Source organism: Salvelinus alpinus, chromosome 6 (assembly GCF_045679555.1).
Source record: "Salvelinus alpinus chromosome 6, SLU_Salpinus.1, whole genome shotgun sequence".
Classification (NCBI taxonomy): domain Eukaryota; kingdom Metazoa; phylum Chordata; class Actinopteri; order Salmoniformes; family Salmonidae; genus Salvelinus; species Salvelinus alpinus.
In genome coordinates this window covers 15,806,346-15,829,405 of record NC_092091.1, presented here as the reverse complement: position 1 = coordinate 15,829,405, position 23,060 = coordinate 15,806,346, and the positions used below count along the sequence as shown (strand labels likewise).

General features: G+C 45.6%; 1 protein-coding gene across 6 annotated transcripts in view; it reads right to left on the bottom strand.

Moving 5' to 3' along the window:
• Positions 1-23,060, bottom strand: part of cadps2 (Ca++-dependent secretion activator 2) — a 241,951-nt gene that overhangs the window by 74,292 nt on the left and 144,599 nt on the right. For all 6 annotated transcript variants that reach the window (XM_071405535.1, XM_071405536.1, XM_071405537.1 and 3 more), the window contains exons 13-17: positions 16,776-16,963; positions 10,232-10,333; positions 6,893-6,956; positions 6,596-6,719; positions 6,287-6,387 (exon numbers count right to left, since the gene is read on the bottom strand). In XM_071405535.1, the coding sequence (XP_071261636.1) occupies positions 6,287-6,387; positions 6,596-6,719; positions 6,893-6,956; positions 10,232-10,333; positions 16,776-16,963 (579 nt within the window). The remainder of the gene's footprint in view (positions 1-6,286; positions 6,388-6,595; positions 6,720-6,892; positions 6,957-10,231; positions 10,334-16,775; positions 16,964-23,060) is intronic.

Genomic DNA, 23,060 nt, shown 5'->3' with positions numbered 1-23,060 from the left:
TAGAGGTTTGATCTACACTGAACAAAAATAAACGCAACATGCAACAATTTCCTTGATTTTACTGAGTTACAGTTCATAAGGAAATCCGCCAATTGAAATATACTGAACAAAAATATAAACGCAACATGTAAAGTGTTGGCCCCATGTTTCATCAGCTGAAATAAAATATCTCAAAAATGTTCCATAAGCACAAAAAGTTCTCTCAAATTTTGTGCACAAATTTGTTTACATCCCTGTTAGTGAGTATTTCTCCTTTGCCAAGATAATTCATCCACCTGACAGGTGTGGCATATATCAAGAAGCTGATTAAACAGCATGCTCATTACACAGGTGCACCTTGTGCTGGGGACAATAAAATGGCACTAAAATGCGCAGTTTTTTTACACAACACAATGCCACAGATGTCTTACGTTTTGAGGGAGCGTACAATTGGCATGCTGACTGCAGGAATGTCCACCAGAACTGTCAGATAATTGAATGCTCATTTCTCTACCATAAGCCACCTCCAACATCGTTTTAGAGAATTTGGCAGTACGTCCAACCAGCCTCACAACAGCAGACCATGTGTGACTACGCCAGACCATTGCCTCCACATCCGGCTTCTTTACCTGCAGGAACGTCTGGGACCAGCTGATGAAACTGTAGTATTTATGTCTGTAATAAGGCCCTTTTGTGGGGGAAAACTAATTCGGATTGGCTGGGCCTGGCTCGCCAGTGGTGGGCCTATGACCTCACAGGCCCACCCATGGCTGCGCCCCTGCCCAGTCATGTAAAATCTATAGATTAGGGTTTAATTTATTAAAATGTACAGATTTCCTTATATGAACTGTAACTCTGTAAAATTGTTGAATTTTTGTTCAGTATAAATGTATTAGGGCCCTAAATCTATGGATTGCACATGACAGGGAATACAGATATGCATGAGTTGGTGACAGATACCTTGGACCAGAAAACCAGTCTATCTGGTGTGACCACCATTTGCATCATGCAGTGTGACATCTTCTTCACAGAGTTGATCGGGCTGTTGATTGTGGTCTGTGGAATGTTGTCCCACTCCTCTTCAATGGCTGTGCGAAGTTGCTGGATATTTCCAGGAACTGGAACACGCTGCGGCACACGTCGATCCAGTGCATTCCAAACATGCTCAATTGTGACATGTCTGGTAAGTATGCAGGCCATGGAAGAACTGGGACATTTTCAGCTTCCAGGAATTGGGGACAGATCCTTGCGGCATGGTGCCGTGCATTATCATGCTGAAACATGAGGTGATGGTGACAGATGAATGGCACAACAATGGGCCTCAGGATCTCATCACGGTATCTCTGTGCATTCAAATTGCCATCTATAAAATGCAATTGTGTTAGTTGTCCGTAGATTACGCCTGCCCAATACGTTAACCCCACCACCACAGAGCAGGCACTCTGTTCACAACGCCGACATCAGCAATCCGCTCGCCCACACAACGCCATACATGCTGTCTGCCATCTGCCCGGTACAGTTGGAACTGGGATTCATCCATGAAGAGCACACTACTCCAGCTTGCCAGTGGCCATCAAAGGTGAGAATTTGCCCACTGAAGTCTGTTACGACACCAAACTGCAGTCAGGTCAAGACCCTGGTGAGGACGACAAGCATGCAGATAAGCCTCCCTGAGACGGTATCTGACAGTTTGTGCAGAAATTCTTCGGTTTTGCAAAACCACAGTTTCATCAGCTGTCCGGGTGGCTGTTCTCGGATGATCCCACAGGTGAAGAAGCCGGATGTGGAGGACCTGGTCTGGCATGGTTATACCTGGTCTGGGGTTGGACGTATTGCCAAATTCTCTATAACGACATTGGAAGCAGCTTAACGTTCAATTCTCTGGCAACAGCTCTGGTGGACATTCCTGCAGTCAGCATGCCAATTACACACTCCCTCAAAACTTGAGACATCTGTGGCATTGTGTTGTCTGACAAAACAGCACATTTTAGAGTGGCCTTTCTTGTCCCCTGTACAAGTTGAACCTGTGTAATGATCATGCTGTTTAATCAGCTTCTTCATATGTCACACCTGTCAGGTGAATGGGATTATCTTGGCAAAAAATAAACGCTCTCTAACAGGGATGTAAACACATTTCTGTCCAACATTTTTGAGAAATAAGCTTTGTGTGTGTATGGGAAACTTCTGGGATCTTTTATTTCAGCTCATGAAACATGGTCCAACACTTTACATGTTGCGTTTATATATTTGTTCAGTGTATATCACACAAAAGAAGAAAAGGTTCAAAAGATGGATGTGCACTCAAACTCTCTTTTCATGTCTTGGTGGGACTAGCCATTATACATGTACTGTAGTTACAAACCCAATCATTTACAGTGATTATTGAATACAATCTTTGCTTAAAGTTCTGACTGGTCCTTGACTATTGTTGCGGTGTGTCAACGTGACTACATACTGGTATGTTTTGTTTGTGTCAATATTGTGTACGACACCATCTTTCAAGGAAGTTAGTATAGGAGATTTTAGGTCATATCTACGAAGTAAGTATAGGAGATTCGAGGTCATATCCAGGAAGTTAGTATAGGAGATTTTAGGTCATATCTACGAAGTTAGTATAGGAGATTTGAGGTCATATCCAGGAAGTTAGTATAGGAGATTTTAGGTCATAATGGAGCTTGACAAAGTCATGTTCTTGGCTCTAAGTCAATGGGACATTTAGCAGAGCCGCAGTTGCTTTTCATGACTCCATTGTCTACGTGCCCACCCAAAAGAGATGCTTCCTACCCTACTCAGTGGTCGCCATGTGAGGAGAGAGAAAAGTGCAAAGAGCCCAATGAAGCATGGGGGGGAATGTGACAGTGATTGAAGGTCGTTGTTCCTGTGTGCGTGTCTGTGTGAGTCCATCTGTCTGTGTGTGTGTGTGTCCGTCTGTATGTGTCCATCTGTGTGTGTGTGTGTGTGTGTGTGTGTGTGTGTGTGTGTTAGTGGGCGCTTGCGGCAGATAAAACACTAGGCTGGCGGTCAGAAAAGGTGTATGTCCCATCGCTATATCTGGCCTTGAGGGCCGTTATCATCCTTTTCAGATGTGCCTTTTCAGCGCTCTGTGCAAATCAACACAATTAAAAAGAGTGCCTTTGCGCCACACGATTCATTACCTATCGCCAACCCCCTCAATTCACACCAACAGGCATCCTCACATAACTGCAGGAATGAACTCACAACATGCTGTCTCTAAGTGAGATTCAGAGAAAGATGGAGGAATAAAAATGTAAGGTATATGACTGAAAGCAAGGGCAACGATACAGATGCATGTCAAGAAACACTGAATTGTAGCAACATTTGGGTACAATAAATCACCCCAAAACCTGAATCCTTAGATACCCAAAAGGGCAGAATTTGGTATCATGGGAAACAAATATTCAGCAGTCCACCAGGACCACAACCTGTCGTGGATCCACCACATTGCACCTTAATGACTGTTGATGACTCAGTATCAACCATCTCCTCAATGAAAACCATGAACAGAGCTTGACAGGGTATGAGTGAAGAGTGGTATACTGTATGACTGACAGATGTTGACAGGCTTTAGGACGTAACACAATTTGATGGACATGACAGACACACAGCTAGAGTTTTCATAAGAAACACTTACCTCTCTTCCCTTTCCAATTCATATCAGAAGAAGAGGGAAAGTGAAAGACATTAGAGAAAGTGAGGGCCTCTTTTTAGTATTTTATACCAAGTGAAAACTGCAAAGGGTAATTTGATTTCCACACATGCTGAAAACATGGAAACATTTTACATTTGACAGCGTGATGGACGCGCTAACGTGACCGTCCTCCCGCTAAAACTCCAGCGCCAGCCTCCAACTACAAAAGGACCATGTCTCATTTGTGGTGATGACAGCCACAGATTTGCAGCCACTTATAAATAGCGCTGTCACTCAGAAACAGATGTCTGAAGCCCCACTGCCACTTATTAGACAAGTACAGTGCATGCGGATAGTTTTCAGACCCATTGACTTTTTCCACATTTTGTTATGTTACAGCCTTATTCTAAAATTGATTAAAGTGTATTTTCCCCCCAAATCAATCTACACACAATCCCCATAATGACAAGGCAAAAACAGGCTTTTAGACAATTTTTTTATTTTACATAAGTATTCAGACCCTTTACCCTCGGCAGCGATTACAGCCTCGATTATTCTTGGGTATGACACCACAAGCTGGGCACACCTGTATTTGGGCGGTTTCTGCCATTCTTCTCTGAAGATCCTCTCAAGCTCTGTCAGGTTAGATGAGGAGCGTCTCTGCACAGCTATTTTCAGGTCTCTCCAGAGATGTTAGATTGGGTTCAAGTCCGGGCTCTGGCTGGGCCACACAAGGACATTCAGAGACATGTCCCGAAGCCACTCCGGTGTTGTCTTGGCTGTGTGCTTAGGGTCATTGTCCTGTTGGAAGGTGAACCTTCGCCCCAGTCTTAGGTCCTGAGCGCTCTGGAGCAGGTTTTCATCAAGGATCTCTCTGTACTTTGCTCCGTTCATCTTTCCCTCGATACTGTATAGTCACCCAGGCCCTGCTGCTGAAAAACATCCCCACAGAATGATGCTGCCACCACCATGCTTCACTGTAGGGATGGTGCCAGGTTTCCTCCAGACGTGACGCTTGGCATCCAAGCCAAAGAGTTTAATCTTGGTTTCATCAGACCAGAGAATCTTGTTTTTCATGGTCTGAGAGACTTTAGGTGCCTTTTGGCAAACTCCAAGCGGGCTGTCATGTGCCTTTTACTGAAGAGTGGCTTCCGTTTGGCCACTCTACCATAAATGCCTGATTGGTGGAGTGCTGTAGAGATTGTTGTCCATCTGGAAGGTTCGCTCATCTCCACAGAGGAACTCTGGAGCTCTGTCAGAGTGACCATCGGGTTCTTGGTCACCTCCCTGACCAAGGCCCTTCTCCCCTGATTGCTCAGTTTGGCTGGGTGGCCAGCCCAGCCAAAGGAAGAGTCTTGGTGTTTGGAACCACCAAGGGAGACTTGGTGGTTCCAAACTTCTTCCATTTAAGATAGATGGAGGCCACTGTGTTCTTGGGGACCTTCAATGCTGCAGACATTTTTTGGTACCCTTCCCCACATGTGTGCCTTGATACAATCCTGTCTGAGCTCTACGGACAATTCCTTCGATCTCATGGCTTGGTTTTTGCTCTGACATGCACTGTCAACTGTGGGACCTTATATAGACAGGTGTGTGCCTTTCCAAGTCATGTCAGATCAATTGATTAGAGTGCACCCGTGGTAAATTCAAGTTGTATAAACATCTCAAGGATGATCAATGGAAACAGGATGCAACTGAGCTCATTTTTGCTTTGTCATTTTGGGGGTATTGTGTGTAGATTGATGAGGGAAACAATACATTTATTACATTTTAGAATAAGGCTGTAACGTAACAAATGGTGGAAAAAGTCAAGGGGTCTGAATACTTTCTGAATGCACTGTATATGTGTTGTTTGTGGACGTCTCAACACCTACGATTGAGCAGTTTTACACTGTACCATAAGAGCGACCTGTGCGACCTGGGCGTTGTTTTAATCTCTGCCTGCCAAGACTTTACTACAGTGTTGGCACTTGATGTGTCATCTTCCACTTTGGCACACAGCTGCCAACACAGACCCAGGATAGAAACAAATAGCTCTACCCCTCTCAAAGAGTGCAGTGTATAAAGTCAAGAACATCTGCTGTTTCAGCCACTTCCCATCACCAAGGGAATACCCCAAGGCTTGATCCTAGGCCCCACGCGCTTCTCAATTTACTTCAACAACATTGCTCAGGCAGTAGGAAGCTCTCTCATCCATTTATATGCAGATGATACAATCACATACTCAGCTGTGGTATATTAATGCTGTGGTATATTAACTATTACTGACAACCCACAACATGACATTAGAATATTTCCAAACCACTGTCATTATTTAAAATTGTTTTAGGAGAATGAGTGTTTTATGAAAATTAAATGTTTCAACCTTATGCTACATGGTGGTGGTAAACATACATAATGTCAAAAACATTACATGCTGATAGAATAAATATGCCATTAGAATTTAATTAAATAAGATTCTACCTCCTTTAATTCAAAGTACGCTTCCTGTGAGATGTGGCCAATTAATTTTAAATTCAAGATTTGAATTAGAATTATGAAAAATTTGCAACTCAATTCAGAATCGACCCCAACCCTGGTGCACATTGAGTTTGTAACGGTGATAGTGTGTTTGTGTGTGGTAGGGGTGACACCATTAGTATGGCAGAATGGTCCTACCTCGGAATGGTGCTCATCATTCTGCTGCAGGACCTCAATACAAAGTTCTCCCAGTCGCATCATGTCCTCCAATCTCTTCTCCGGGGCAGCCTGAGCATCAGCTGTAACATTAGCACACACAAACATGCCAGCACTGTGACACCAGCACACAGATACACTAAAACACTAACGCCACCCAGTATACTCCATTAAGAACACTGACAAACCAACATCATGTGCATATACTTGAACAAAGCCCAGACACAGAGACATGACAGTGAAATACGACACAGTAATATCACCACATGTGTGAGCCGGGCTTGCACACACCCTCGATCTGAGCGTATTGGGTCAGCTGGGAGTAGTTGATAAGGGCAGCTTTCTCCAGACATTTTTTGACCATCTTCTTCATCTCCTCAGGAGGAACCGGAGTGGTAATGTCCTTCATCAAAACCTAGAATCCACAAAACACACTTCTTGTTCCTTACAAGACTGACCCAAAACCTGATTTTAGTGGAAGATCACAAGGATAACCCAACACATTATTGTCTGCAGTATGAATAACGGAATGCAGAGACTTGTAGACTCAAAGAATAACAATAGGCCAACTTTTTCAGCAAAACATACCCTTTCTAGCAGGGAGAGCGTCGCTTTGAGGGCACCATCTGGTCGGCCAAAGGGGAAACAGTACCTGTGGACACAAGTGTGAGCGGACAGTGCATCTACACCATCATTTTTTAAGAACAAGGATGATTCTGTGGGAATGCTTAACTGCATTTTGCATCATATAATGCATCCTCCGGGGATGATTTCTGTATTTTGAAAGTTACATATTTTGAAAACTTGATTGCTGACAAGCAAAATATTTTGGGACTATGTCAACAATGAACTAATGAAACAAATACCAAAATAGTTTTTGGGTGGATTTGTCCTTTAATGCATGAAAGGAAGGCATTACACAACATAATGCAGGACAGCCATCTATTGACTACAGATAAAACACTGATCGGCACAAATATGTAGGTTACACTGTGGGTGATGAAGTCTCAACAAAGTAGAGGTCAGAAGTGGGAGGCAAATAGGATAAATGAAGATAGTGCTTTATTAATCCCCGAGAGGGAAATTACATTTGATTGCACCAGCCAATACATACATTAGGAATAAATACCCCATGCCCATGACCACACATTCTCTGGGGACTCTGGTCCTCTTGACTGGTAACAAGTTGAACTACCGGACAACATCACTCCTAAATGTGGATATCATATTTTAAGTGGATTTGAGGTGTTCGCTGCCAAACATGTCCCTTCTTAGTACATGGTGAGGAATTACCAAACGACTCTTATAGCCCTTATACAACTTCGCTGTGTTCCCCTTTAATCCTAAACAAACTACACGCATCCTGCTCCTGTTTGCTGCTGATCAGCATAATCCCAAAATTGTCTAGGCTATTGTTTACTGCCATTAGCCTCTCGTTGAGGAGTGTTGTTAATGACTCCCGCTGCTTTCAACAGCCCTCTACAGACTCCGTGTCCCCATCCACCCTCTCTCCTCCTTGGGGCCAGATGGAGGGCCCTTCACAGGGATGAAGGGGTTTGAAATGCCAAAGTTCAGGGATATGAATGGGGCAAGTTCATTGAACAAACCATCCTTCAAGGTCTGGATCTGTGTCAATGGCCCTGACAATAAGGCCATACAAGGCAATAATGGTGAATAGCAGCTCACAGATGTAGGGAGGACCAAGAATCCAATATACACCATTTTGCACCTGTTTAACCCATAAGAGTCTAAGCAATGTCTAAGCCAGGGGAGGGGTTATTTGATGGAAAATTATTTTTGGCCTTACTGCTATTAGCCCATACAAACACATTGAATAATGATTCACTACATGGAAACAATAGGTAGTCCCCCCAACAAATCTAAAGGAAGTTTGTTCTGAAGTGTCTGTACTATATCTGAGAGAAATAAGAAAGATCAGGAAACTATGAAATAACACATATGGAATCATGTAGTAACCAAAAAAGTGTTAAACAAATCAAAATATATTTTATATTTGATATTCTTCAAAGTAGCCACCCTTTGCCTTGATAACAGCTTTGCACACTCTTGGCATTCTCTCAACCAGCTTCACCTGGAATGCTTTTCCAACTGTCTTGAAGGAGTTCCCACATATGCTGAGCACTTGTTGGCTGCTTTTCCTTCACTCTGCAATCCAACTCATCCCAAACCATCTCAATTGGGTTGAGGTCGGGTGATTGTGGAGGACAGGTAATCTGACGCAGCACTCCATCACTCTCCTTCTTGGTCAAATAGCCCTTACACAGCCTGGAGGTGTGTTGGGTCATTGTCCTGTTGAAAAACAAATGACAGTCCCACTAAGCGCAAACCAGATGGGATGGCATATTGTTGCAGAATGCTGTGGTAGCCATGCTGGTTAAGTGTGCCTTGAATTCTAAATAAATCACTGACAGTGTCACCAGAAAAGCACCCCACACCATCACACCGCCTCCTCCATGCTTCACGGCGGGAACCACACATGCAGAGATCATCCGTTCACCTACTCTGCATCTCACAAAGACACAGCAGTTGGAACCAAAAATCTCAAATTTGTACTGATCAGACCAAAGGACAGATTTCCAACGGTCTAATGTCCATTGCTCATGTTTCTTGGCCCAAGCAAGTCTTTTCTTCTTATTGGTGTCCTTTAGTAGTCGTTTCTTTGCAGCAATTCAACCACGAAGGCCTGATTCACGCAGTCTCCTCTGAACAGTTGATGTTGAGATGTGTCTGTTACTTGAACTCTGTGAAGCATTTATTTGGGCTGCAATTGCTGAGGCTGGTAACTCTAATGAACTTATCCTCGACAGCAGAGGTAACTCTGGGTCTTCCTTTCCTGTGGCGGTCCTCATGAGAGCCAGCTTCATCATAGCACTTGATGGTCTTCGCGACTGCACTAGAAGAAACTTTAAAAGTTCTTGAAATACTCCGCATTGACTGACCTTCATGTCTTAAAGTAATGATGGACTGTTGTTTCTTTTTGCTTATTTGATCTGTTCTTGCCATAATATGGACTTGGTCTTTTACCAAATAGGGCTATCTTCTGTATATCAACCCTACCTTGTCACAACACAACTAATTCAAATGCATTAATGAAAGAAACTCCACAAATGAACGTTTAACAAGGCACACCTGAAATGCATTCCACAGGTGACTACCTCATGAAGCTGGTTGAGAGAATGCCAAGAGCGCGCAAAGCTGTCATCAAGGCAAAGGGTGGCTACTTTGAAGAATCTCAAATAAAATACATATTTTGATTTGTTTAACACTTTTTTGGTTACTACATGATTCCATATGTGTTATTGTCATAGTTTGGATGTATTCACTATTATTCTACAATGTAGAAAACAGTAAAAATAAAGAAAAACCCTTTAATGAGTAGGTGTGTCCAAACTTTTGACTGGTACTGTGTATCTTAGATCGGGAAACATTATTTTTGACGTGTATTTAACCCCTTATTTTTGGCACTAAACAATCTCGATATATACTTCCATAATGTTTTCAACTGGTACCGGGGGACCTTCAGACGAGTGTTGAGGCCTGTGGGCGTCCTAGAGCAAAACAACCGACATGTACTGTAGTGTGTAGCCCAAATAGTTTGGACGCTACAGACAGAAGTTGGCAGATCGGCTGCACCGACTTCAGACAAGTCCCAAGACACTTTCCATAGAGGGGTCATAATAGTTTGTAGACTAAACCATTCGGACGCTAGAGACAATTGTGATTTTGTGAAAAAACATCTCTAGCTTAAACTGACAGATTTATAGGGATTGTTTTATTATGCTAATTAGACCTTAGGGGGTTAAATGTTTGGAAGGTTTTTATTATACTCAGTTACTAGTGTATTACTGACAAATGAAGCCTACATACCATTGTTTGTAATCATGTCAATCGTAGAGGAAGTAGTACCTAAAATGGATGATCTGGTTGTCCAATAGACTCAGGAGACGGCTTCTTATGTCCTCAAACTGTTCTCTCTCTTCCTCAGTGACTGTGCCTATTCCATCCGGCCTGAAAAAAAAACAGAAATATTTGATGAGCATTTCATTATAGGGGAAATCTGCAGTTCAAACAACAACAAAGCGGCCACCCCACCACCTTTTTTGGTAAACAGCTGAGGGATGGGGCTGGAGTAAAGTAACCACTCTGAAATTCACAGACGGGGCTATGGATGCAAGGACTGACCATCCATGAAATCAAAATGATAGTTTTAACCATGTTTTGAAAATATACAGTCTGTGTTTAGAATGACATAGTTTACATACAATGAAAAAAAAAAAAAAAAAAGCTTATATTTTGGGTTCTGATGGGGTTGGACAGTTGCTCATTTAAGTTATATTTTTCAAGAATCAATGGCTATATATCATTCATTTAAAAGTCAACAAAATGGATGTAGCAATCACAGATTGCCACTTTAATGTTTGTAAAGCTTCCATTCTCTGCTTGCCTTCCCATTAATAGGCACTCTGGGGAAAGAGAAGAAAATGCAATCACTACCCGGACTGCTAACCTTGACTTCCTGGGCTTCTTTCAACTGAAAGAAAAAAGGCGCTGCCTCAAAACAACACTCGCTTTCGCTGAGAGGAGGGGGTGAGGTTGTCTGTGTTAATGAGTTGTGCTTATAAAAGCGTATGCAGTGAGCCCCTGAACATTATGTATTAGCCTCTAGCAGGGAAGAATGAGATGTATCTGCAACAATATGTGACAATTTTTTTACTTCAGTTTATTTGAGTAAATACTTTAACACTTATTTTTCTTAAAACTGCATTGTTCGTTAAGGGCTTGTAAGTAAGCATTTCACTGTAAGGTCTACCACACCTGTTGTATTCGGCGCATGTGACAAATACCATTTGATTTGACTTGAAGTTGAAGCAGAGAAACTGAATTGTGAATTGCAATTTAGTTATGAAGCATTTACTAATTGTTTGCGTGTTGTTTACTCTGCCAAGAGAGTTACAAAAAAAGCTAACTAAGGTAATTCTAGAATAAATATGAGTGTAAACCATCCTATCCAAAATGTGTCTGGTTTTAGAGTAAAATAATAAACCTCACATTAGAAACGTAAAAAAGTATTTAGCTGTCATAAAGGACTCTATAAAAAAGAATCTCAAGAAATGGAGTGACAATGAAAAGCTTGTAGTGTATTGTGTCTGAACATCAGGCCTTCACTTCAACTGCTCTCCGTTCAATCCCCAAAAGGCCCTGCTCTACAATGAAAAACAGCCCTCTCTTCACAACAGCATTTGTAAGGACTACTTGTTCCTTAAATCCGTCAATTCATTAACTCCCCCCCTGCTGCCACCCCCTTTAACAAGCACCAGCTAATCCCAAAGGAACACACAAAAAGGATAGTGCTAGGAGGGGTGGGCGAGTATGCTCACTCATGGGATGGCAAGGACATTTTCTTTCATGTCGTGGTAAAAAGGGAGTGGATTTCTTGTTCTGTTCATCTCTCACACTCCAGCCCAAACGTCCAGATGAAGATATAAGGGCCATGTAAAGCAGCCCTCCCTCCCCGTCCTTTGGCCATACACTAGGTTAGGGTTCCCCAACAGCGAATTTGTCCCGCGGGTGGTTTTAGCAAAAAAACTAAACAAAAAAACATATACAGTACTCATTCAAGAGTTTTTCTTTATTTTTACTATTGAAAGTTTCTTCAAGTGCAGTTGCAAAAACCATCAAGCGCTATGATGATACTGGCTCTCATGAGGACAGCCACAGGAAAGGAAGACCCAGAGTTACCTGCTGCAGAGGATAAGTTATTTAGAGTTAACTGCACCTCAGATTGCAGCCCAAATAAATGCGTCGCAGAGTTCAAGTAACAGACATATCTCAACATCAACTGTTCAAAGGAGACTGCCTGAATCAGGCCTTCATGGTCGAATTTCTGCAAAGAAAGCACTACTAAAGGACACCAATAAGAAGAAGAGATTTGCTTGGGCCAAGAAACACGAGCAATGGACTAGACTGGTGGAAATCTGTCCTTTGGTCTGATCAGTCCAAATTTGTCATTTTTGTTCCAACCGCAGTGTCTTTGTGAGACGCAGAGTAGGTGAACGGATGATCTCCGCATGTGTGGTTCCTACCGTAAAGCATTGAGGACAAGGTGTGGTGGTGCTTTGCTGGTGGCACAGTCAGTGATTTATTTAGACATCAAGGCACCCTTAATCAGCATGGCTACCACCGCATTCTGCAGCAATATGCCATCCCATCTGGTTTGCGCTTAGTGGGACTATTATTTGTTTTTCCACAGGACAATGAGCCAACACACCTCCAGGCTGTGTAAGGGCTATTTGACCAAGAAAGTGATGGAGTGCTGCATTAGATGACGTAGGCTCCACAATCTCCCGACCTCAACCCAATTGAGATGAGTTGGACTGCAGAGTGAAGGAAAAGCAGTCAACAAGTGCTCAGCATATATGGGAACTCTTTCAAGACTGTTGGAAAAGCATTCCAGGTGAAGCTGGTTGAGAGAATGCCAAGAGTGTGCAAAGTTGTCATCAAGGCATAGGGTGGCTACTTTGAAGAATATCAAATATACATTTGTTGAACACTTTGTGTTATTTCATAGTTTGATGTCTTCACTATTATTCTACAATGTAGAAAATGGTACAAATAAAGAAAAAACATTGAATGAGTAGGTGTCCAAACTTTGACTGGTACTGTATATTATTTCATTATTTATAATTTTCATTGTTGGACATAAAATACTGTAAAAACACCAGGAAATCAGCTCCAAGTAATACAAATTTTAGAACTCTGTTCCCAAGTATACCCACCCATAAGAGAGAGACACGTGATCATATACAAATGTAAGCAAGGTTTTAAATTATTATGTTTTAGTTAAATATATATCTGTTTGGGCTTTTTGCAGTCTACAAATTATTTCCAATTAGTGTTCTGGCACCACAACCATCCCTCAAGAAAATAAATTGTCCAGTGGCTGAATCTAGATGATCCCTGCACTAGGCCTTAGTCCCAGCCCATAGGCCCCAGCCCATAGGTCCTGTGAGCTGACCAGTTGCTCAAATTCAAAGATAAGATAAACAAAGATAAGGAATCTGTTCATTTAGCAAAGTCAAAATGCCTTATACAAATATAGACACGTTAACACAAGCAAAACATCAGATTGCATGATTGATCAATACTGACAGTTTTGTGGTATGGAGTCTGACAAAGAACAGACTGTCACTTCAGTTGTTCAGTCCTCTGATACATACCATCTCTATGTTGCTATCCTTGTAACATTCAAAGTGTTGCAAGGATACGAGCACTCAAAGCCTGCCTTGTTAACACCAAAAAGTTGGCAACAGGCCAAATTGAAAATACCCTGATAGGCCATTAAAATCTCAAGTAGAACCCCTGTGCTTGTAACTGGCTTTCCCGCAGTAGCTTTTCTCCGACTGCTATCAAAACCAATCAAACTTCCTGTCATGCTTGGCTGCACACGTCAGAGCTGGGCGCAGTGCGACAGCTTGTCGAGGGCAGACGCATTGTTGATGCTTAATGAAGCAAGCATGTTTGAGTTGGGGCTAAACGCTGACCCCCACTCACAAAGGGTTAACAGGCTCCAGGATGGGGCTGTAGGTTACTGCAGTCTTGTTGGGACATCTGTAGTTTCATGTCAGGGTGTTTACAGTGGATACGGCTCATCTGTAAGTGATGACTGTCGTCTTCGACCACGCTCCAAACCTCCGGATGTCTGGGTAAATCACATCCGAAGGAGTGGGCGTCATCTGATGGTGAGTCGGCGGCCACACGTGGCAGGGCACCATGTGCATGTCACCTACCTTTAGCAGCATGGGGATCAGACAAGGCTGGCAGTTAGGAGAGACAGGGGATGGGTGGCATGAGGAGTCGGGGTGGCAGAAGTAAAAGCTCCGGTCACATTCCGAGCCAATGAGAGCCGGACGGCTCTGAGAAGCGGGGGATAGGAAGTGACAGGTGAGAAGGAGGTGAGCAGAAGATGTGTCCGCTGTCACTGTTCACACGGCTCACAGTGCTGCCCTTTCGCTCCCTTTGCCATGGGCTTCTGTAACCGTGCTCTGCTCCCAAACACACCCGTCTCCATGAAGATGCAAGCCACACCTGCACAGACTCATGTTGGTGGCAAAGCTCAATGAGTCCACTCTTTCGTCATCTGTCAATCAAAACCAATGATCCACAAAAAGTTGTCAAAGTTAGCAAGTGTCCCCTTTTCAAGGAACACCTTTTTCCAGAAATCACAAGCCCCTTTCACAACCATTGTACAAAGAGTGTGATTATAAAAGACTACGTAAAGGGAAATGTACAGGCGGAAATGTACTTTGTGCAACAGCATCTAACCTATGACAGCTAACCTATGACAGCTCTGAAAAGGAAATGGTACACTCAACCAGTTCATTGCCAACTTTTGTTCTCAAAGTGCAAAGGCTAACCCCAAAATGCCAGGGTGCACCCACACATCACAAGGAAAAGGCATGGGTTTTATATACGGCAGATCTGACAGATTGTTTTATATAATTTAAAATAAATGTTACATTCGCCAAGACCCACCCCTTTTCGTTTACAAAGACAAGTAAGTTACAGATTGCATAAGGCTGTTCCATAAAGCTACCTCCATCTCAGTCTGTGGACTCACGCTACCCGATGCCACCTTCCACTCCCTTCCACAACCTTTCTGGCAGCATCAGAGCACTGAATAGGCATCAATTATTCAAATTAGAACTCCAACTGACAAAAAGCCAGTTCCAGCAATCTCCCCTGTTTATACATGGTGATTACACAGAGGCTAATCATTACGTTCTCTAATTGGCTAAATTACTCAACAAAGAGAGAAAGCACATATATTAGCATTTATCACAGGGGAAGTCAAGCATGGGGTTATTTGAGGTAAGTGGGAAACTAATAGCCGTAAAGGCGTCTACATACTGCTCCTAGCAGAACTCGGCTGTGCCTCCCATAATCCCTTAAAATACCTTCGCTTGAAATACGAGGAAAAAGCAGTAATAGCACTGTTAGTCCATCTTGAGACACAGTAGTCAGTATACAGTAACTCAAGAAATCTGAAATCCATTTAGAAGTTTTTGCAGAGGTCTTAGTCATGGAATTTTACATCCAAGATGTTTGGTGCAGTATTTCTCAAGTGAAAAAATGTGCATGAAAAGTAGTTGTCTCGTTGAATGACAACAAACACTTTATTGAAGAATCCCTACTGTTGACCAATCACTGACGAAGGGGCGTAGACTTCGCTTACGAACTTCGGCTTACCTCAGGAAAAAATGTGTGCATGAAAAGCCGAAAAACCCCTTGTACAAAGATGAAAACAAACAAAAATGTCACAAAATGTAATCATAATGGGAAGCATGCGGATGCCTTAAGTAAGAAGGATCGAGTGGAGCTGTTAAGCCGACAAGTGGCCAAGGCATACCGCTCATAGCAGACTAAATACAAGAAACAAATGACGTGCTTTTGACAAAAGTACTGTACCAACTCATGCCCAGAAAATATGATTATATTTCATTATAATTATTTGGTGGTCGTGAACATTTTTCTCTGTGTAAAAACCTTGGATATTTGGTTAAATCTAAACATCAACCCTCAAACATATATAGTTTCAGAAATTGTGTGCAGATATGAATAATGATAAACCAAAGAAAAATAAATAACAAGAAAACATGGAGGACGAAAAGGGAACAATTATCAACCTATTAAAAACTGATATAGAACCTGTATTCATTTTCTAATTATACTACGCTCCAATGCAGAGTTAACAGCTAAGTGATCATTTGTATGCAGAGACTCCGTACACGTTCTCCCTCTTTCTCAAAGAATGGAGAAATGAAAAATAGACAATGAAAGAGCCAACCTGGGTGGGTGGTTACTATTGTGGTATTATCAAGTCCCTTTGCAGGACTCGCCTTTACATCACACAAAAGTTTCAGTTTCTCTTTTACCTAAATATTTCTGATTCCTTGATTTCTGAAATGTGAAATAAAAAGTATACAAGCTTTTCTATGGGTGTATGACAGCCTATAGGGGCAATGAATGGAAGAGTGTGAACAAGATTTCCACCAGGCACAGACATCAGTTTGGTTGAGTTGAAACTAACGTGAAATCAACAAAAAATGTCACCATTTCATTGGATTTAGGTTAAAAGTTGTGTGAAAAAAAGACAAAATTCCTCTCCCTACCGTTGATGACTTTCTGAAAACCCAATCAGTTTTCCATGTTGATTCCACACCATCACATTACATTTTTGGGGTTGAAATGACGTGGAAACAGCGTTGATTCAACCAGTTTCACTGAGTCTTTTCAGAGTCTTTTCACTGGTTATAGATTTTAAAAAATCATCTTGACAATTACCATCTGAGCTCCGGAGACAACATTTCAGTTCGGCAAACCGTAAAAGGAAAAATCTGTAGTTGCTTTAATACAACAGTTAACTAATTTGTGGAGCTTTTGATGTATGTACCTATTGCCATGGATGTGGGAGGCACAGAAGGCATAGCTGTAATGTAGAAGGGTGGGGTCGACCAGGGTGTTGTTCTCAGAGTAGTCCATCAGGTCCCGGAGGTAGCTGAGGTGGCGGTGGCAGCCCCTCACACCGTAGCGGGCGCAGTACTCATCCAGCACAAACACCTGACCTGGACTGAACCATCCCTGTGGACACAAACAGAGGAAAGGCTAGAGAGGATCGTTTTTACTTATCGGGATGCCTGCCACTGATGGTCTCTAACAGGATGGTCTGCCGGAATCTGTGGAGAAAAACCCCCCAAATAGATAATTACAGCTTCTTTTATTTTTAAAGGAGGATGGAATTTTGAACTCCATAAGTTTTTTGATTTTATTTGTGAAAAGATGGGAGCAAATGAATAGAGGGATGAGAAATGCAGAGTGCTGAAGTGGGGACGGAAGCGGGACACCCGCCGCGGGGGGATTGTATATGGTTCCGTGGAAGAGACATTACCGTTTGACCAAACCACGGGCCATAGATACGCCTTCTGTGCCAACATTGATTGGAAACTAGATGTTTTTGATTTATATAAATCAGGGGTGTCAAACTGTTTCACCGCAGGCCACATTCAGTCTTCACCAAGGCCTAGATTGCCACATTTAAAATGTATTATATTTCCTTGCCATCAAACTCAGCAAAAAAATATCCCTCCATCTATTGCTTTTGGAATTTTCTAAACTCCCTGACTGTTAAGCTTTCCTGACTGTTAAGCTTTCATTTCGATTAAGCTGGACAGAGAGAAGAGACTATAAATGGAGGTCCATTATTTCTACACAGTTTCCATTTGGTTTAAGACATTACAAAGTTGATCAAGATCCTTTTGTTTTGTTGAAAAAATATATATTCTGATGATTATGTTTTAAGTTTTTTACTCTCCATTATCACTGTAAATACAGACCCTCTGCAATAAGCTGTTAGAGAAAATCCCAGACTATTTCCAATGATTAAACAAATGAGAGCAAGGTTATTAACCCGCCAACAATTAATTCACCAAAAAAATAAAAATAATAATAAATTCACTCGAAGTAGGAAGTGATCTGAAATCTTGGAACGTTCATTAGTTCATTCATCCTGTGCATAATAACTAAATTAGGCATGAATCTTAAACCTAATTAAGACGCCTCTCGGAAGGAATATTAACAAATTAGCACCTCCGCCAAGCAGTCGCCCATAACGACGCCAATAGATCCCTGGCATGGCAACCGTGACTCTTCGGGTGGCGATGGTTGACCTGGGAGCGACCCAGACATGTGCAATACTGTGCCCTACAAATCTGCCACTCTGAATCCTTTCTATTTCCACATTAAATTTGCACTTGATACTTAAATGGAAGGCAGAATAAATCTTTCTATTTGTCTTGAGATTTAGAGTCAATGGATACAAATGATAACGGGCTCCAATTCTTGGTCTTCCTCATACTGCAAATAATAGCAACCTACTTATTGAGACATTCTGATAGGGACTGGGTCAGAGATTTCAATCCTGGAGAGAATAGGACTCCTTCATGTCTTAATGTACTGTCAGAGACTCTTTGTACAGTCAATAAAACATAGCTTCACTAAGTGAGTTGGAAATTACCTGACTTCACCACACGTCCTTTTCTCTCTCTCCGTCGCTTCTACTTCTCTAATTCTCCCTTTAACTCCTCCTTTAGTTAGTCATTCTCTCTCTCCCTCTTTCTATCGTTCATTCCCCAACTCTGTCTCTTTCGTTCATTCCCCAACTCTCTGTCTCTCTCATTCATTCACCAACTCTCTGTCTCTCTCATTCATTCCCCAACTCTCTGTCTCTCTCATTCATTCCCCAACTCTCTGTCTCTCTCATTCATTCCCCAACTCTCTGTCTCTCTCATTCATTCCCCAACTCTCTGTCTCTCTCGTTCATTCCCCAACTCTCTGTCTCTTTCGTTCATTCCCCAACTCTCTGTCTCTTTCGTTCATTCCCCAACTCTCTGTCTCTTTCGTTCATTCCCCAACTCTCTGTCTCTTTCGTTCATTCCCCAACTCTCTGTCTCTTTCGTTCATTCCCCAACTCTCTGTCTCTTTCCTTCTCCCCTCTCTTTCCTTCTCCCCTCTCTTTCCTTCTCCCCTCTCTTTCGTTTGTTCCCCCCTCTCTCTCTTTCATTCATTCGTTCCTCCCGCTCTCTTTCGTTCGTTCGTTCCACCGGCACCCCCCCCTCTCTCTCTCGATAGTCCCCCCATCCCAACCTCTCTCTCTCGTTCGTTCCCCCTCTCATCCCCCCTCTCTCATTCATCCCCCCCTCTCTCTCTCGTTCGTTCCCCCCCTCTCTCTCTCGTTCGTCCCCCCCCCTCCTCTCTCGTTCGTTACCCCCCCCTCCTCTCTCGTTCGTTCCCCCCCCCTCCTCTCTCGTTTGTCCCCCCCCCCTCCTCTCTCGTTCGTTCCCCCCCCCCCCTCCTCTCTCGTTCGTTCCCCCCCCTCCTCTCTCGTTCGTTCCCCCAACCCTTATCTCCCTATCTCTCGTTCGTCCCCCCCCTATCTCTCGTTCGTCCCCCCCCCTATCTCTCGTTCGTTCCCCCACTATCTCCCTCTCTCTCGTTCGTTTCCCCCCCTATCTCCCTCTCTCTCGTTCGTTCCCCCCCTATCTCCCTCTCTCTCGTTCGTTCCCCCCCTATCTCCCTCTCTCTCGTTCGTCCCCCCCCTATCTCCCTCTCTCTCGTTCGTTCCCCCCCCCCTTATCTCCCTCTCTCTCGTTCGTTCCCCCCCCCCCATCTCCCTCTCTCTCGTTCGTTCCCCCCCCCCTATCTCCCTCTCTCTCGTTCGTTCCCCCCCTATCTCCCTCTCTCTCGTTCGTCCCCCCCCTATCTCCCTCTCTCTCGTTCGTCCCCCCCCTATCTCCCTCTCTCTCGTTCGTTCCCCCCCCCCTATCTCCCTCTCTCTCGTTCGTTCCCCCCCCCCCCATCTCCCTCTCTCTCGTTCGTTCCCCCCCCCCCTATCTCCCTCTCTCTCGTTCGTTCCCCCCCCCCTATCTCCCTCTCTCTCGTTCGTTCCCCCCCCTATCTCCCTCTCTCGTTCGTTCGTTCCCCCCCCCTATCTCCCTCTCTCGTTCGTTCGTTCCCCCCCCCTATCTCCCTCTCTCTCGTTCGTCCCCCCCCCCTATCTCCCTCTCTCTCGTTGGTTCCCCCCCCTATCTCTCGTTCGCCCCCCCCTATCTCCCTCTCTCTCGTTCGTCCCCCCCCCCCCTATCTCCCTCTCTCTCGTTCGTCCCCCCCCCCCTATCTCCCTCTCTCTCGTTCGTCCCCCCCCCCCCCCTATCTCCCTCTCTCTCGTTCGTCCCCCCCCCCCCCATCTCCCTCTCTCTCGTTCGTCCCCCCCCCCCCCCATCTCCCTCTCTCTCGTTCGTCCCCCCCCCCCCCATCTCCCTCTCTCTCGTTCGTCCCCCCCCCCATCTCCCTCTCTCTCGTTCGTCCCCCCCCCATCTCCCTCTCTCTCGTTCGTCCCCCCCCCATCTCCCTCTCTCTCGTTCGTCCCCCCCCCATCTCCCTCTCTCTCGTTCGTCCCCCCCCCATCTCCCTCTCTCTCGTTCGTCCCCCCCCCCTATCTCCCTCTCTCTCGTTCGCCCCCCCCCCCTATCTCCCTCTCTCTCGTTCGTCCCACCCCCCTATCTCCCTCTCTCTCGTTCGTTCCCCCCCCTATCTCCCTCTCTCTCGTTCGTTCCCCCCCCTATCTCCCTCTCTCTCGTTCGTTCCCCCCCTATCTCCCTCTCTCTCGTTCGTTCCCCCCCTATCTCCCTCTCTCTCGTTCGTTCCCCCCCCTATCTCCCTCTCTCTCGTTCGTTCCCCCCCCCTCTCTCTCGTTCGTTCCCCCCCCCTATCTCTCGTTCGTTCCCCCCCCCCTATCTCCCTCTCTCTCGTTCGTTCCCCCCCCCTATCTCCCCCTCTCCCCCCCTATCTCCCTCTCTCTCGTTCGTCCCCCCCCCCTATCTCCCTCTCTCTCGTTGGTTCCCCCCCCTATCTCTCGTTCGTTCCCCCCCTATCTCCCTCTCTCTCTCGTTCACCCCCCCCCCCCTTATCTCCCTCTCTCTCTCGTTCGTATTCCCCTCCTTATCTCCCTCTCTCTCTCGTTCGTCCCCCCCCTTATCTCCCTCTCTCCCTCGTTCGTCCCCCCCCCCTTATCTCCCTCTCTCTCTCGTTCGTCCCCCCCTTATCTCCCTCTCTCTCTCGTTCGTCCCCCCCCCCTTATCTCCCTCTCTCTCTCGTTCACCCCCCCCTTATCTCCCTCTCTCTCTCGTTCGTCCCCCCCCCCCTCTCTCGTCCGTTCCCCCCATCCCCCTATCTCTCTCTCTCTGTCGTTCGTTCCCCCCCTCTCTCTCTCGTTCGTTCCCCCCTCTCTCTCGTTCGTTCCCCCCTCTCTCTCCGAATCTCCCTCCCTCTCTCTCCGAATCTCCCTCCCTCTCTCCGAATCTCCCTCCCTCTCTCTCTCCGAATCTCCCTCCCTCTCTCTCTCCGAATCTCCCTCCCTCTCTCCGAATCTCCCACTCTCTCTCCCTCCGAATCTCCCTCCCTCCGAATCTCCCTCCCTCCCTCCCTCCGAATCTCTCTCTCTCGTTCGTTCCCCCCCTATCTCCCTCTCTCTCTCGTTCACCCCCCCCCCCCTTATCTCCCTCTCTCTCTCGTTCGTCCCCCCCCCCTTATCTCCCTCTCTCCCTCGTTCGTCCCCCCCTTATCTCCCTCTCTCTCTCGTTCGTCCCCCCCCTTATCTCCCTCTCTCTCTCATTCATCCCCCCCTTATCTCCCTCTCTCTCGTTCGTTCCCCCTCTCTCGTCCGTTCCCCCCCATCCCCCTATCTCTCTCTCGTTCGTTCCCCCCCTCTCTCTCTCGTTTGTTCCCCCCTCTCTCTCCGAATCTCCCTCCCTCTCTCTCTCCGAATCTCCCTCCCTCTCTCTCTCCGAATCTCCCTCCCTCTCTCTCTCCGAATCTCCCTCCCTCTCTCCGAATCTCCCACTCTCTCTCCCTCCGAATCTCCCTCCCTCCAAATCTCTCTCTCTCCGAATCTCCCTCCCTCTCTCTCTCTCCCACTCTCTCTCTCTCCGAATCTCCCTCCCTCTCTCTCTCTCCGAATCTCCCTCCCTCCGAATCTCTCTCCCTCCCACTCTCTCTTTCTCCGAATCTCCCTCCCTCCCACTCTCTCTCTCTCCGAATCTCCCTCCCTCCCACTCTCTCTCTCTCCGAATCTCCCTCCCTCCCACTCTCTCTCCGAATCTCCCTCCCTCCCACTCTCTCTCTCCGAATCTCCCTCCCTCCCACTCTCTCTCTCTGAATCTCCCTCCCTCCCACTCTCTCTCTCTGAATCTCCCTCCCTACCACTCTCTCCGAATCTCCCTCCCTCCCACTCTCTCTCTCTCCGAATCTCCCTCCCTCCGAATCTCCCTCCCTCCCACTCTCTCTCTCTCTCTCTCTCTCTCTCTCTCTCTCTCTCCGAATCTCCCTCCCTCCCACTCTCTCTCTCTCTCTCTCCGAATCTCCCTCCCTCCCACTCTCTCTCTCTCTCTCTCTCTGAATCTCCCTCCCTCCCACTCTCTCTCTCTCTCTCTCTGAATCTCCTTCCCTCCCTCCCTCCCACTCTCTCTCTCCGAATCTCACTCCCTCCCACTCTCTCTCTCTCTCCGAATCTCCCTCCCTCCCTCCCACTCTCTCTCTCTCTCTCTCTCTCTCTCCGAATCTCCCTCCCTCCCACTCTCTCTCGCTCTCTCTCTCTGAATCTCCCTCCCTTCCACTCTCTCTCTCTCTCCGAATCTCCCTCCCTTCCACTATCTCTCTCTCTCTCCGAATCTCCCTCCCACTCTCTCTCTCTCTCTCTCTCTCCGAATCTCCCTCCCTCCCACTCTCTCTCTCTCTCTCTCTCTCTCTCCGAATCTCCCTCCCTCCCACTCTCTCTCTCTCTCTCCGAATCTCCCTCCCTCCGAATCTCCCTCCCTCCCACTCTCTCTCTCTCTCTCTCCGAATCTCCCTCCCACTATCTCTCTCTCTCTCTCTGAATCTCCCTCCCTCCCACTCTCTCTCTCTCTCTCTCTGAATCTCCTTCCCTCCCTCCCTCCCACTCTCTCTCTCCGAATCTCACTCCCTCTCACTCTCTCTCTCTCTCTCCGAATCTCCCTCCCTCCCACTCTCTCTCTCTCTCTCTCTCTCCGAATCTCCCTCCCTCCCACTCTCTCTCGCTCTCTCTCTCTGAATCTCCCTCCCTTCCACTCTCTCTCTCTCTCCGAATCTCCCTCCCTTCCACTAT